This window comes from Lissotriton helveticus, chromosome 4_1 (assembly GCF_964261635.1).
Source record: "Lissotriton helveticus chromosome 4_1, aLisHel1.1, whole genome shotgun sequence".
Lineage (NCBI taxonomy): Eukaryota > Metazoa > Chordata > Amphibia > Caudata > Salamandridae > Lissotriton > Lissotriton helveticus.
In genome coordinates, this window is record NC_136063.1 from 1818560789 (window position 1) to 1818578201 (window position 17413).

A 17413-nucleotide genomic window follows, 5' to 3' on the forward strand; every position below is an offset into this window, starting at 1 on the left:
CCACACTAGGAATATCAAATGGATGCATTTTGAACAGAACACCAACACTTTAATAAAACACTTACATAGAAACGTGTGCTCTGTTTTCCATGAAAAACAAGCACTGCATAAACTTAGAATGCATGTAGTGCTCCCCTGAGATCAAGTAGGTTCAGATTATCTGTAGCATCTTTGTTGAAAGTAGACTACTGCAAAGGTAAAGGGATAACGTTTTACTAATGAACATTGTTACATAAGTCTTAGACTTATATCAAAGTTGTATCACTGAATGGATATACCATTCATTGTGCACCATTTTAGTGTTACCAGTATCTGAGAAGCCGGGGCGTGGCTTGAAACCGATGGCAAGAGCAGCACAGCTCGCGCGCTCCGGTCGGCCAGCCGCCATTAAGTGACATCCTGACTCCCAGAACGGGATAAAAAACCCTGCAGCAAACTCCTGCGATCACGCTGAGTGAGAGGTGCGTACGGAACAAATGAAAATCCCATCTCCGACAAAGAAAAGTGTCAGAAAAGAGAATTCCAATCGCAGCCCTGAGGCGAGTCATGATGGCGGCGCCCATGGAGAGGTAACGGCAATGAAAGTGAAAGCCCGCCGGTGATGTTGGACCAGTTGAAGAGTAGCTTCCGCTCTGGACCCTGAGCTGGGCCTGGGGACCTCCCAAAACAATAACAGAGGTGCGGAGAAATGGCGGAAACAGACCTGCTGGGGACCCCACATGGCTGACTCGGGAGCCGTGCCCAGATGAAGCCAGCAGCAGAGAGCTGGATAGAGGAGGCGAACCTGCGGGCCCCCAAGGAGACTGCACTTACTCCCCCAAGGTGAGCGAACCGCAGTAACTCTGTCAGTAATGGAAGGGGCGGCAGTGGGGCCAGAGAGAGAGACAGGAGGCTCCCCCCTCCAGCACAGCAGGCTGAGCGCTGCCCTGGCGTCTTCCAACGCCACTTGGTGAGGTGAAAAACAAGAAGGACCCGGTGGGAGCGGCTCCAGCAGGGACAGGGACTGCGCAGAGGAGACTTTGCACTGTCCCGCAGCTGAGAGAACTCTGAGGCCTCCTGAGAGAGTGTCCCCAAGGTGGCCTGGGTACGCGACTGAGTGATTAGTTGGGGAGATAGAAGAAGGGTGGCTAGAGCTGAAGGAGTGCCCTCCACGCAAGCTGTGAGATGCATCTCGGACCCCAGGGCAGGACAGGGAATATCGGCATCGGCAAAGAGGCCTAGCGCAACTGCTCTAACCATACACACCAGTGAGACCTGAGACCGGGCCTAGGAATTATTCACCTCAGAGCCTAGCGTAAGGTGTAGTGTAGAGACCCCTCAACAGGCACCAACTGGGAAATTACGCCAGAAGATCACAGGGCCCCCGAGGAGCACGCAAGAAGGCGGAGAGCAGAGGTGAGGCACATAAGGAGGACACACTAAACTGACAGTTGCCCAAGAGTCCCCGGTCGAGGGAGTGCCCGTTCAAGCGGCCAACAGAGACGCAAAGGACCTGAACCTAACAAGACAAGAGAGATCTGAAGAGCACTGGGGGAGGTTGACTCAGGCCTGAACTGCGAATACCGAACGCAGCAGAGGGGGCCATTGCTGAGGAGTGCAGAACCGAGGCAGAGGTGGAGGCCCCTGGCCTGAGTGCAATTGGGGGAACATAACTGACTGAATAACTTCCACAGGCAGAGACAAACCCACACGTGACAAGAGCTGAAAGCAATGATCTATGAGCGCCCACTGCACCAGAAGCACTGCACACCAAGAGGATACGATGGGGAAAGTATCTAAAAAGAAGGACAGAGAAGAGGCCCCAATAGAAAAGGCGATGGAGGAGAGAGGGAAGGCCCAATCACAAGCAGACCACCCTGGAGACCTCCCGTTGCAGGACATTTTGCAGGCCATTCTTGACTCTCTGGGCTTAGACCTGGGCATCCTCAGAGAATGCGACAAGCGGCTAGCGGAACGAGTGAAGACGAACGAAGGTCAGCTTTCCGAGACCCTACCGGAATTAGTGGTAATGAAGAACCAACTAGTAACACTCAAGACAAAGGTGCGCACACTAGAATTCCGAGCTGAGGACACTGAAAATAGATCACGCAGGAACAATCTGAATTATAGGCCTGCCAGAAAAAGTAGAAGGCCACAGCATGGTGGACTACCTCGAAAAATAGCTGCGTGAAGAGGTAGTGTCAGATGGCTTATCAGACTTATTTGCCTTAGAAAGACCACACTGAGTTGCGGCAAACTACCCATAACAGGAGCACCACCATGAGTGGTGATAGCGAATCTCCTCCATTACAGTGACAGAGACCACATCCTTACCCAGACGCGCCTCAAGGGGGATATAACAATGGAAAATTCCAAGGTGTGAATCTTCCTGGACATCTCCAGGGATGTGCAACAACAGAGAGGCTCCTACCAAGAGGTAAAACAAAGATTGTGACAACTGAACTACAAGTATGTTAGGCAATACCCGGTCAAGCTGCGAGTGACCACGGAGATTGGAACAGAATTCTTCCGAATCCTGCCGTGGCATCAGAATTGTTGGAGAAGCACAAAGGGATGGAAACGTTGCGTGACCCTGATAAGACAAGAAGAAGAGAGAACCGCTCTTGGGGTCGTCGGGCCTTGAGAGAGACCTAGGGCCCCATGCAGGAGGAGGCGCAACTGGAGCATCAGAATGCGATGCAGGTTGTGGCACTAATGAGCGGAAAAGGGAGACACTATGTACCCCCTGAGGGCAGCAAAGCAGCAGCAGACTCTGGCTCTGAGCAGGGGTCCAATGACTCTGAAGCGCAGAATGTGGTACTCCCGGATGTAATACTGCAGACAGCAGACATCATCGCCTAGACCAATAGAGATGGAACAAACCTTTAGAAGGGCCGGAGAGACACTAGGAGCCCCTGACCCCATAACAAGGTACTGGGGTTAATAAGGGGTGGGCACTGCGGGGGTTCCCTGGGACAACACAGTTGAACGGCGGCTGCAGAGAATGGGAGAGTGGCGGACGTGCGGCCTTCTCCCCCGCACTTGACTGATTGAACTGCAAGTGTTCACTTGTGGACTTATAACTCTAGTTTGGATGGGGGTGTTTTCCTACTTGTCCTGGGGAGTGGAAGTTGGGGGAACTGTTTATTGTTTTCATGGGGGAATACATCGAGTTGAAGCACATAGAGATTCGAATCTGAATGAGTGGGAGGAGCAGGCTGATGGCAACGCACCAGGCCGGAGGAGGGCTGAGAATAGTGACCTCATCTAATAGCTGATCTACAGAAATACAAATTCATGATGTGGAACATTAGAAGTATGCACACAATGAAGAAACTGCATAAAGTCCTCTCCTACATCAGAAGGCGGGGAGCCCAGATTGCCTTACTGCAAGAGACATAGCTAACGCAGAAAGAGGGATCTGTGTTGCAGAGACATTGGAGGGGCCAACTCTACTACACTACATACACGACATATGCACAGGTTATTAATATGGATTCAAGCAGGCTCCCATTTCAATTAATGGACTCACGGGTAGACCCGGAGCGTCGAAACGTAGCAATACGGGGGCGAATAGAGGTTAGAGAGCTAAGCATAGTTAGTATTTACACCACCAATGCAGAACAATCAGCTTTCTTCACAGGACTGAACCAGTGCCTAAAGCTATACTTGACTTCAACAGTGTAGACGATATACTCATAGCTAGATCTCACCCCCCACTGCAATGCTCCCAAGCAGCACATGCCTCACACGCATTCAATACATAGCGTCAGAGCTGGGGGTTGATAGACGCCTGGAGAACCTTACATCCCCGAGATAGTTACTACTCCTACTTTTCCACGGTCCATGAAGTACACACGCACCTAGATTCTTTCTTATGTACAGCAGACTTGCAGTGCCACGTTATCTCAGCAGAATATCTCTTGTGCACGATATCGGATCATAACCCTGTGGTCCTATCCCTGAGATGGGTGCACCCTGTACCATCCATCCCCACATGGAGGCTCTACCCAGACACTCTAGCGGACCAGGTCTTTCGGGTAGAGATCAGTGGTAAAATTATACAATACTTTGCAACTAATACAGAGATGGCCTCCTCGTCGAACGCAGTGTAGGAAGCCTTCAAGGCAGTTTAGTATATACAGTGGTTCTGTCGGGTATGCGAGCTGATTACTTCAAAAATGCATATCCATTCATTTCAAAATCATTTCTTAGTTAAACATAGATTATCTTAAGTTACTTTGTACAGTCATTAAAGAACAGCATTTTTTCAAAAAACAAAACAAAAAGCAAATCCCATACCAAGGAAAACAGAGGAACAATATACTTTTTAATCTCTGAATTAATTTCATTCATGAATACTTTGTTAATAATACAGATAAATCAATCAAGACAATCCATCATTACTTAGTAACAAACGGCGCATATAAATAAGGTGCGTGCAATGTGACATATAGTGCACTCGTTAAAAAGTGAATTATATACATCAGGTGAGTGAAGGGAAAGGGAAGGGGGATATTCTGATGTTTCCTATACACACTTTACAGGTCATCTTTCTATTTAATTGTAAATCATTCAGTACGCCCTTTCACTTGGCCTTAGTAACTGAATGTTCTATACTGGTCTGCTGATGGAGATATCGTCGACGTTTTGACCCTAGGACGCCTTAATTATGGGTCTATAGCGGGTCTTCTTCAGGACTAAGGAGGATGGGGTGGTGAGTTAGCGCCTGTTGGTCAAAGGGAATAAGCTGTCAGGTTGGGATTTGCGTGAGTGAATTGAAATGAAATTAAAATCACAGTGAGCACTCTGGTTAATACCGCACTCACCTAGGGGCCCTTCTTGAATAGGAACACAGTGGGTGTTCGGAGTAGTCACCCCTCAATTTGAGCAATCCGGCTTCTAAAAGGTTCGATTCTGTTGAGTTCAATTAAGGAAGCATGATCAACATTAGTGCTTCAAACACAATAGCTCATTGAGTCAACCGTTCCTGAGATTACCAATGAATCCGACTGTTTATCACTAAGGCAAGACTCACCCTGCTGTTTAAAATTGGCGAATCCCCGTGTATTCTTCACCGCTGGGCGCGTATTTACACAGCATGCCGCCCAACTGTATCTGGGACACTCCTTATTTATAGAATCAGCCGCACCGATTAGGCGATCTGGAAAGGATAGTGAATGCGGGCTATCAGTACACCATTCAAGATAGATATTGACAACACACACCGATATCAGCAGTCAAGCGAGAGTCAGAATGCTGATGCAATGCGTGAGATGCGGCGGGGGATCTTACCTAGTATTCGAGTAACCGTCTTAGTTCGTTAGGTTGCAGTATGCACTGGATACCATTCTCTCTTGTGCGCCGCACAAAAGCTTCAAAGGTTCACGGAAGTGTTTGCCGGTTCCGGCCGGTATAACTTCCCTCGAGGACGTATTGACGCGGAGCTCTCGTTGCTAAGCAACTGAGGGTCTCTGTGCACGCAAAGGAACGTCCTCGTCAAGGTGGATGCCTCGTGTTCCTGGTTGCCTAGCTACACTCAGGATTGCTGCCGATTCAGTTTCTACACCATACAGGAGATTGTTAACTACCCTCAAAAATTGTATCTTAGCACTCAATGCCCTCAATGACTAGATCTAGGGCAAAGTGATAATCAATTGTAATAAGAGCAAAAATTCGATAGCTCAAACGAGATTTAACATGATTTGAAATTGACATAAATCACAACTCAGCACTTGTAAGACGACACCATGCATTTAGAATATACCTTATGTCATGCTATCACACTTCTACAGTCACATGCTCACATCATATAGAACATAATTTACATGGTAGTATTTAACATACTGTTAGGGTGAAAAGTTGGACAGTTAGATTCATAATATCCCTGTAAATTCCTGTCTATCGAGTGCTAAACTAGTGTTGTATAGCGTCAGACCGTGCCTACTCTCTGTATCACGCTGCACCAGTACTAGGTAAGGACCCCAATAAACTAAGGGTAGGGATGGGAAGATGATTACAGTTGCCCCATTTGTCTAGCAGTCTCCTCCCTTTCGTTTAATCCTTATTGTACTGTGTTCAGAGAGTGTATCCATCTACACTCCTTGTAATTGAGTGATCTCGAGATGGAACCACCTCTTGTGCTGGGTATAATTTTCTCTAAGACCCTCCACTTGATATCTTCTGGTGCATGATTATGAGTCTTAAAATGTTCAACCAGTGGTGCACCCACAGTGTTGCACCGGATTCTACTCATATGTTGTAGAATCCGGGCTTTCACCTTTTCCTTTGTTTGTCCAATGTAGATTAACGTACAGGAGCACGTGATGGCATTGATAACCTGTGCGCTATTGCAATTCGTAAAGTGTGTAAGTTCATAAGTTCTGGTGTTGTAGGTAAACCTAGGTCCCTCCTGACAATACTCGCAGGCCTTACAGCTACCACATTTATGATGACCAGTCAGAGGTGGAAGGTTCAGCAAGTTTCTTAAATCAGGTTGTTTCGGGGGTTCTAGAAAGGCTTTCACCACTGTGTCTTTTATGTTTTTGCCCCTTTTGAAGGCAAACAAAGGTTCTTGTGTCATCTGTAATTCACCTGAAACCAAGTTTCAATACTTTTTTACGATCTTTTTTATATCGTTGCTTCTAGTGTTGTACGTGTTAACGCATACAATGCCACTGTGTTCTTTGGACTTTTCCTTTGCCTCCAATAGTTCGTCCCTCGGTTGGTACCACGCTCGCTTTTTGGCACGCTTCAATAGGCCAGAAGGGTAACCACGGCTCTTCAGTCTCTTGGTCAGGTCATCAGTTTCCCGAAAAAAGTCTTTCCTCTGGGAACAATTCCTCCTTATTCTAAGGTACTGCCCACAGGGCAAATTATCCCTCAGGTTTCTCGAATGGTGGAAGCTGTACATGAGCAGGGTATTCCTCTCCATTGGTTTTCGATATAAATCGCTATAGAGTAACCCATCTTCAGCCTTGAAAGTCAAGTCCAAGAATTCAATGGATTCCCTACTCTGGGCCATTGTTTGCTCGTATTGTATTTTACATATTTCCGTTCGCCTAGTAAGTGCATAGTGTCTTCCAGGACTATCTTCTCAAAAGCCAATATTCTTTCACTCATCATAAATGAGGCTGGTGTGAATGTGGAAGGTGGTCTGAACGGGGTTGCTGCCAATTTGGGCGCATATGTATTTTTAGCAAAGAAGTACTTCAATCTGATTTTCCTGAGGCAGTCTTGAGAGGCCAATGTATAACACGCACCACAGGGGTCAGGCGCATCCTTCTGGGGGAGGTAGAGGAGGCGGAGCCAACCCATAGAGGACTAAAGCATAGATGGCCAGGGCATCCAGAGCTCCAACAGGCAGTATTGGGGGCTAAGAAGAAGTAACAAGGCAGACAGAGAGGCTTAGATGCTTCGACTTTAAGAAGTATCTAGAGCGCACCCACACAGAAAGAGAAAATCAGGATCTCTCCTGGCTTGGCTGACAAATCCGGTGAGTAGGAGACCACCAATGGTGGAAATAGAGAATGAGGAAGGGATTAGACAATACACACAGGCAAAGATCAATGAGGTAGACAACAGATATATAGAGTATGAGGCAATTATGACTGCACTTATCACAACAGTAAGGTCAAAAATAAAATCTATAGTGCACAGGACCTGCGGCTCAATACCCCTAAGCCTCCTAGAATTAGAAAACCCCACAATAGCAAAACAACAATTTGGTCCAGCACTCCATATTGTAACATCTCAAATAACATTACATGATTAAGAACATCAATTCAGCAGGTGTGTTTTCACTTTTCTTTGATTAATGAGGTCTTCGCCCGCTATTTTACGAGATTGTATAAATGATCAATGGAATGCAATAATGCGGCAGTCCGGGAATACTTTACTGGATTGCAGATGAGGAGGCTGAGCCCGAGGAGACTGAGGTGATAGGAGAGGACATCGTGCAGCAGGAGGTGCAGGCTGCCATCAAGTTGCATGGCACGGAACAAGACCCCAGGCACAGATGGCCTCCCAGTCGAATTTTACGCAGCGTACTTGAAGGATCTGGTGCCCCCACTGAACACACTATACCAGGACGCCCGAGGGGCAGGAACACTGTCAGAGAGTACTAGGGAGGCCCTCATCGTCCTGCTGCTTAAGCCTGGGAAGGAGGGACATGACTACACAGCCCACAGACCTTCATCCATGTTGAACATGGATTATAAAATCCTAAGTAAGATCTTAGCGATGTGTCTCTTACACCATATGATGGAACTAGTCCAGGCAGACCAAGCAGGGTTTATCCCGGGGCGGAACAGAGCCATAAATATTCAACGACTTCTGTCTGTTATGGACTCCGAAGAGTACGACAGGCAAGAGGCGGTGGTGTTTGTAGTGGACATCGAAATGGCCTTTGACAGCCTGGAGTGGCTTTACCTCTATGAAGTCCTGTTTAAGATGGAACTGGGAGGAAGTTTTCTTGCATGGATACGGCTACTATATGCAACCCCCACAGCCCAAGTGCGCACTAGGAAAACTATCTCACCCCTCATAGGGTGGAAAGGGGCACGAGGCAGGGGTGCCCCCTCTCCCCACTGCTGTTCGCTCTCGCCATGGAACCCTTATCGTGCAGGGAGAGGAGCAGGCAGGACTATACTGGTCTGCAGACCGGGAAAGTGAGGTACTCTAGCCTTATACACAGACGACCTCCTGCTATTTCTCAGTAACAAAGCTGAAGAGTTGAGAGGGGCACAAGGCATGCTGGCACATTTTGTCGATATAGCTAGCCTCAAGGTCAACTGGCAGAAGTCTAGATTATACCGTATGGCACCTTATACCCTTGCCACCTGATTTGAGGAATCTGAAGTGGGAACCTGACTGCCTGCCGTATCTGGGAGTCAAAATATATCACTGCTCAGCCGAGGTGTTAGATGGTAATGTGTGTAGAGCGATACTCTAAGTAGGGTCCTCAAAGGAATTCTGGGGGCCGCTGCCGCTGTCAATAGCTGGACAGGTAGCAATCGTGAAAATGGTGGCACTCCTGCAGTTATTGTATTATTATGGGGTTCTCCCAGTGTGGATACCATGAGGCAATATTTAAAGACCTCTACTCAATGATAATATCCTTTATTTGGGGAGCAGCATCATTACAGCACTCCTCTGCGGAGGGAGGCGTAGCAGTCCCTGACTTTGAGGGATATTACATACCCGCCTAGCTGTACTGGCTGATTCAATGGCTAGCAGCTGAACAAAACCCAGACAGGGAACAATACCTGGCTGTGCCAAATGCCACAACCCTTGCAAATATTTTGCTGCGGGTGCAGAGGAACCCGGAGGGAGATACAGCAGAAACCAAGGTAGTGGTGTGCTGCTGGGCCAGGTACCTGAGACGAGTAGGTGCAGGGATCCCTACTCCCCGGACTTGCCCATAACAATGCTTCGCTCTCTACCACAAGGAGAGCACTGTGCAGGGCTAGAGGGCTAGAGGACTGGGAAGAGGCAGGCCTGAAAGTAATAGGGGACCTATACCACGACTCTATACTGCTCCCTCCCGAAGAACTGCGAGCGGCGTATGATTTGCCAGGAGGCAGGTTCCTGAAACATGGAGTCCTTACTAGGAGGATCAGGAAACATTGGGGTGTGGGTGTCTCGGAGCCCCAGGCACTGGCAGGATGTAGATATGTTACATTATCGACAGGGAGTATCAAAATGGTCTTCTGCCTCTACAAGGTGATCAGGGAGGATATGCAAAAGCTGCTGGAGGGCTTGCAACTACAGTGGGACGAAAACCTGGGGAAACAGATCCCAGAGAAAGACTGGGTCAGGATACTAGAACGAACCCTGAAAGCATCTAGAAATATGCAATTTAAATAATACATTTTTACATTCTTCACAGAGCATACCTCACCCGTTTCACATTAAGAGTTACTTTGGGACAAATAACGCAGCATGCCCGAGAAGGGGAGAGAGGGAAGCACATATAATGCACATGTTTTAGAGCTGCCCCACATTACAAATGTTTTGGGAGGAGCTAAGACACACAATAGGGGACCTCATCGACAAAGAGCTTCCACAAACCCCAGACCACTACCTGTTAGGATGGTTCCCACACACAGCCAAAAACAAGACGACTGTGAAGTTTCAAGACCTCCCCTATGTTCTAGCTAAAAGAGAGATAGCTAGGAATTGGAAACCGCCGGGGGGACCGCCGATAGGCGCTTGGAAAAAGGACCTGGAAAAATGGGTGGGAGCAGAGGGTAGACTCTTACTCAGGGAAGCCAATGGAGGTATAGGTAAAATAGACAGGGGGACAGGCACGGCCCGTGCAGGGCGTTATACCGGGGCGGTGACGTCAGGCGGGGGAGGGTCAGGGTGGGGGGTTGTAAAATGCGGGATATGGACCTGTACAGGTAAGTACTGAAAAAAAAAACGATTTTTTTTTGCCCGCGCTGCATCACATTTGGCAATGCAGCGCAGGTAACGAAATTCGTTGTATATATTTTTTCCGGTACCTACCTGTAATGGTCCATATCCCGCATTTTACAACCCCCCACCCTGACCCTTCCCCGCCTGACGTCACCGCCCCGGTATAACGCCCTGCACGGGCCGTGCCTGTCAGGGCAAGGCAATGGGAGCGCCTTGTAGGCAAAATAGGCAGATAGACAGGGCTCCCCGCAGCCGGCAGCATCGTACCTGTAGAGGGGAGGGGGCAAACAATAGGGCCCGAGATAACAGGCACTCAAATGCATTGAAATAAAAAGCTTGACGTATAAAGACCTAGCAACACCCAGCGACATCACTACACCAACTCAAGTGCAACTAAAGGGGGGCAGTTTTGTTACAAGGGATGTTGACTAAAGCGCACCAGAGAACAAATGTGTTTCATGTATGCACAATGTGTGATGTGAATATCTTTCATGCATGCTGAAGATGTCTTGAAAACCCAATAAAATCTGGTTATAAAAAAAAACAGTATCTGAGAAGCAGCCATACACCATTCTTCAAGAATAAGCTGCTTGTCATTGCTACCTTTCAGTGTCAAAGCCTATTAATTAGATTGTTGTCATTCAGTGAATTCACAGTAATATCTGGTTCCGGAGACAAGAAACAATACTTGTTACAAGCATTGCCCAGTTGTCCCTGATTTTTTTTTGTTATGGATCCCTCATGTAAATCCTGTTGTGGCAGTTAGAAGAGTGGTGTGACTTACAGCACGTTGAATAATTTATTTTCAAATGTTGCATTTCAGGAACTGCTGTTGTGACTTTGACAAAGGCAGCACTGTGGACAGACAGTCGGTATTGGATGCAGGCAGAGCGGCAGATGGACTGCAATTGGGAGCTACAAAAAATATGTTAGTATACATTTAAAATACTACTTATACCACAACATATCTTGCAATATCGCTCCTTCTGAAACGGTAACATGTCTCCTTCGAGTATTATTGTAGAGTTTATTACTGATGACATCATGTAACCTTCTGCTCCTCAAATGACTCTATAAATGCCTATATCATAAAAAAAAAGTAATGGGCTCACTATTATATACAGCATAGACCGTCTGCATGGACATGTGTGCATGTGCAAAATAGAAATCAAGTAGTGGTAGAAACAAATATGATTGAGAATTGGAATGTTATATGGACACACCATATCAGCCAGTAAAGTTTTAAGTTCAAACTGCTTCATTTGAGGATGGCAAATACTGAGTGTAACTAGTATGAACTACAGACATATATTTCAACTAAATAGTGGCTATAATCAAAGGACCCTTACTAAAAATATGTGAGAGAAACTAAAGCTTCTCCTTACAATACATTATTCACCTGTGGATTTCTGTGTCCAGGTTCATGTTAAATGGTTGCCACTGAGATTGAAAAGATACACATATTTATGTTTAGATGTTCATTGGAAATATTTAGACATATTTTTGAGGGATGTATCATATATGGATGACTCACTTACAGACGATTTAAGTTGTAGTATGATTGTAACTGTTGTTCTAATGGTGTGTGCCATTCTGCTGGTTTGAGGAATATGCGTATTGTTCTTTTACAACCTATACACAGTTATTTTTGTTGTTGTTGTGAGTTTTATATAGCACAAACTAGACCGAAGTTACCAGGTATCAGAGCGCTACACATAGCACCAGTTTCGTTACACAAGGACGCATTCATTTTTAGGCATGGGAGATTAAGCCAGAATCACAGGATGTTGAGCGTCATTGCCGAGACTCGAACCCGGTTCCCAAGCTTCGACGTCGACCGCTCTAGCCGTAGGGCTACATCCTCTTCCTGACCATAGGCCCAGTTGTACATGCCTTATCAGTGTCTGTCCTAATGCATACATATGGAGCCATTGACTTAAAGTTTAATGTCAGATCAGGTATTAACACTTGCATCTCATTAAAGCAAACAATTACCAAACACTGTCTTAAATGGTATTTAAAGCTTAATAAATTACTGATTATATCAGTATCTATGGAAACATTACATTTCATACGCACCTGAATAGCAGTAAAACAAAAGTATAATACCTCTTAAACTGGGTGATTTCACAGATATGTTTCAGGTCCTGCACATTGCAAAAGGTTACGACCATTAGCTCTGCAAAGGTAGTAGGAAATTGGCTCCAAGCTGTGTCTCGCTGAATACCTTCCAGTGTAAAAAAGCATATAGATAACTGTGATATCCATTGGATGATGTCACCAGTGATGTCACCAATTATGTCATTTACAATATTATGAGTGAAGTGAGGTCATAAGGAGTGTGTAGCAGGGGCACAAGTTCAACAAATTTAACTGGTGAATTTCAATGTATTTTTAGTTTTTAAATGTTAGTTTTTAGGTAATGTTAACGCCTAACTGTAACTTCAATTTAACCTTTTGGTTTTCTAGTTAATTTCTAAGTTTTTGTTTTAAAATAGGCTAAAATCATTACTTTAACCTTTTGTTGTTTTTTTCTGTACAAAACATGCGTATCTCCTTATCTCTCTCTCTAAATATGTATAAATGTGTGTGCGTGTGTGTTTCTATAGGTGTATATATATATATATATATATATATATATATATATATATATATATATATATATATATATATATATATATTCACTGAAAAAACCATAGGTTTCACACCAGTTATAGTTAGGTGGAAATTTTACTCGCATAAAACCATTGAAATTCCCACGTTATAGTTAGTTGGACTCACTATAACTTGCGCGTGCAATGCACTGCTGATGACGTCACATATTACATCACTCATGACATGGTCAGTGACATCACTCATGACATCACTGATGACATCTTAAATGACATCACTGATGACAACATCCTTGTGACAAAGTGGCAGACCTCCTATCAGCATAAAATAACCTTTGACACACACATTCAAAAATAGAAACTAACATTTTCTTAAAAAAGGAGAAAACAATACCAATTACAACAACGTATTAGGTAATTCCAACATCTACATACACATCCACTCATTCACCAACAGTTCTATATAGTCACTCATGCATGTACTTACTCATCATATGTACTCATACACCTATACATCCTGTTACACACTAATACTCATCCATATAGTTACTCACACACAAATTCACACATGCAAATAAACTATCAAAAAAACATTTACTGGATTATACTGCTATATACACACCACTACACATACTTCTACAGAAACGGAAACATATTTACTCTCTTAAACAATCAATTATAAAAACACATACTCACTAACCCACCCATACACACAATCATCCACCCATACAGTCTTGCACACATGCTGTCTTCAAAATACATACAAATAGTGAGTCACTCATTCATGCATCTGTGCTCTAAGTAATATCCCCCACCGAACCATACAGACACTGATACTGATACTCAAAAAACAACTAATAACCCATATACACACTCATGTAGCTACTCACCAATCCATGCAGCCACGTATACACAAAGTGAGACACAGATACAGATATTTAAATATTTAAACATTACTCGCTAATATATGTATTCACTAAGATACATTTAATAAGTCAGTTAACCAATCAATTTTACACAAAAAAACATCCATTTAGACATTTATTTACCCATTTATTCTTCCATCAACCTTTAGATATACATATATAAAAAATATTTATTTTTCAGAAAGATACACATTCACTGGATGATGTCATTTGAGATGTCATCAGTGATGTCATGAGTGATGTCACTGACCATGTCATGAGTGATGTAATATGTGACGTCATCAGCAGTGCATTGCACGCGCAAGTTATAGTGAGTCCAACTAACTATAACGTGGGAATTTCAATGGTTTTATGCGAGTAAAATTTCCACCTAACTATAACTGGTGTGAAACCTATGTTTTTTTTCAGTGAATTTAATAGGTTTTTTAAAATCTAATTCCTAACTATAACTGGTGTGAAACCTATGGTCTTTTCAGTGAATATATATATATTGTTTGATTCCGAGTTATCGGATGGCTGGAGCCCTCCTGTTGTCCGGGAAGAAAGAAACGCGAGGCTGAGGAAACCTTTCCTCACACTGGGTCTGGTGCACTGTCATACGGACCCTCGTGCAATTGACTCCTGGTGGCATGGTGTATGCGGTGTGGGGACCCAAGGAGGCCTTTATTGAAATTTTTTCAGGAAAGTGGCAGTGTTTTTAATCTCCCGAATGTCCGGATGCCTTACCTGATTTACACCGGTTTCCAGCTTAGCCCAGTACCATCCAGGGGCATTCTGGGAATTGTGGTCCGTTGCAACACGGTGGGCCATCTACACAAAGATACACCTACTCACTAGAGACTACGTTGCGAAGGTGGAACCAATCAGTGGTAAGGAGTACTAATTAAAGGGAGAAGGGACCTGGCTCCTGGTAATACTCATCGGGCACTGAAGAAGGCAGGATTTGCCGAAATGCATTTGCCGAGTTTGTTTTAATAAAGTTTCCTCCGACCTGATCCCCTGCAGTGGCTTCTCTCTTTTCACGAAAGGAGGTGTTCCTGTATTGCTACAATGCGGTTGCCTGAGCCACGTTTTAGAAGCCCCCGCATTTTCAAGAGGCTCCATCTTCACTGGCGTGGGCGGCTGCGGCTGCTCCTTGGTTTGATTCCGAGTTATCGGATGGCTGGAGCCCACCTGTTGTCCGGAAAGAAAGAAACGCGAGGCTGAGGAAACCTTTCCTCACACTGGGTCTGGTGCACTGTCATACGGACCCTCGTGCAATTGACTCCTGGTGGCATGGTGTATGCGGTGTGGGGACCCAAGGAGGCCTTTATTGAACATTTTTCAGGACAGTGGCAGTGTTTTTAATCTCCCGAATGTCCGGATGCCTTACCTGATTTACACCGGTTTCCAGCTTAGCCCAGTACCATCCAGGGGCATTCTGGGAATTGTGGTCCGTTGCAACACGGTGGGCCATCTACACAAAGACACACCTACTCACTAGAGACTACGGTGCGAAGGTGGAACCAATCAGTGGTAAGGAGGACTAATTAAAGGGAGAAGAGACCTGCCTCCTGGTAATACTCATCGGGCACTGAAGAAGGCAGGATTTGCCGAAATGCATTTGCCGAGTTTGTTTTAATAAAGTTTCCTCCAACCTGATCCCCGCAGTGGCTTCTCTCTTTTCACGAAAGGAGGTGTTCCTGTATTGCTACAACGCGGTTGCCAGTGCTGCGTTTCAGAAGCCCCCGCATTTTGAAGAGGCTCCATCTTCACTGGCGTGGGCGGCTGCGGCTGCGGCTGCTCCTTTGTTTGATTCCGAGTTATCGGATGGCTGGAGCCCACCTGTTGTCCGGGAAGAAAGAAACGCGAGGCTGAGGAAACCTTTCCTCACACTGGGTCTGGTGCACTGTCATACGGACCCTCGTGCAATTGACTCCTGGTGGCATGGTGTATGCAGTGTGGGGTCCCAAGGAGGCCTTTATTGAACATTGTTCAGGACAGTGGCAGTGTTTTTAATCTCCCGAATGTCCGGATGCCTTACCTGATTTACACCGGTTTCCAGCTTAGCCCAGTACAATCCAGGGGCATTCTGGGAATTGTGGACCGTTGCAACACGGTGGGCCATCTACACAAAGACACACCTCCTCACTAGAGGCTACGGTGCAAAGGTGGAACCAATCAGTGGTAAGGAGGACTAATTAAAGGGAGAAGGGACCTGCCTCCTGGTAATACTCATCGGGCACTGAAGAAGGCAGGATTTGCCGAAATGCATTTCCCGAGTTTGTTTTAATAAAGTTTCCTCCGACCTGATACCCCGCAGTGGCTTCTCTCTTTTCACGAAAGGAGGTGTTCCTGTATTGCTACAACGCGGTTGCCTGTGCCGCGTTTCAGAAGCCCCCGCATTTTCAAGAGGCTCCATCTTCACTGGCATGGGCGGCTGCGGCTGCGGCTGCTCCTTTGTTTGATTCCGAGTTATCGGATGGCTGGAGCCCACCTGTTGTCCGGGAAGAAAGAAACGCGAGGCTGAGGAAACCTTTCCTCACACTGGGTCTGGTGCACTGTCATACGGACCCTCGTGCAATTGACTCCTGGTGGCATGGTGTATGCGGTGTGGGGACCCAAGGAGGCCTTTATTGAACATTTTTCCGGACAGTGACAGTGTTTTTAATCTCCCGAATGTCGGATGCCTTACCTGATTTACACCGGTTTCCAGCTTAGCCCAGTACCATCCAGGGGCATTCTGGGAATTGTGGTCCGTTGCAACAAGGTGGGCCATCTACACAAAGACACACCTACTCACTAGAGACTACGGTGCAAAGGTGGAACCAATCAGTGGTAAGGAGGACTAATTAAAGGGAGAAGGGACCTGCCTCCTGGTAATACTCATCGGGCACTGAAGAAGGCAGGATTTGCCGAAATGCATTTGCCGAGTTTGTTTTAATAAAGTTTCCTCCGACCTGATCCCCCGCAGTGGCTTCTCTCTTTTCTATGGCAAAATGAAACCCCTCATTTTGTTCCTTTTCAAATTAAATGTATTAAGTGTTACCACTTTATTCCAATCAAGATGACGTCAGGTGTGCCATACTTTTGTCATAAGTAAGACTGTTAGCGCTCTAGTTGTTCTTTAGAACACTCTAGGACATTCTGTCATTGGGCTATAGTTGGGCTACATCTGGCTGATATTTGGGCTACATTTGTTTTTTTTTGTCTCTGGTGGCCATCTTTGGGCTACATTGGGCTACATTGGGCTACATTTGGGCTCTAACATATATATAGCCCAATGTAGCCCAATATATATTTTTTCAAAGTTAATTTTCGTAAAAACCACTGGAGCATATATCTTGAGACATAGCAAAGGCACATCGGGGTACCAGTCCCTACAATTTTGCCAAGTTTGGTGGAAATCCATTCAGCCGTTCGGGCTAAAAGTGAGTCCAACCGCCCTATGGAAATTAACATGGGGAAAACACGTTTTGGGACCCCCCTTTTATCTCG

The 17413-nt window shown here is 45.6% G+C and overlaps 1 protein-coding gene across 1 annotated transcript in view; it reads left to right on the forward strand.

The window, feature by feature from the left end:
- Nucleotides 1-17413, forward strand: part of XPNPEP2 (X-prolyl aminopeptidase 2) — a 472549-nt gene that overhangs the window by 94247 nt on the left and 360889 nt on the right. The window contains exon 5 of the mRNA XM_078688442.1: nucleotides 11222-11326. Coding sequence (XP_078544568.1) covers nucleotides 11222-11326 — 105 coding nt within the window. The remainder of the gene's footprint in view (nucleotides 1-11221; nucleotides 11327-17413) is intronic.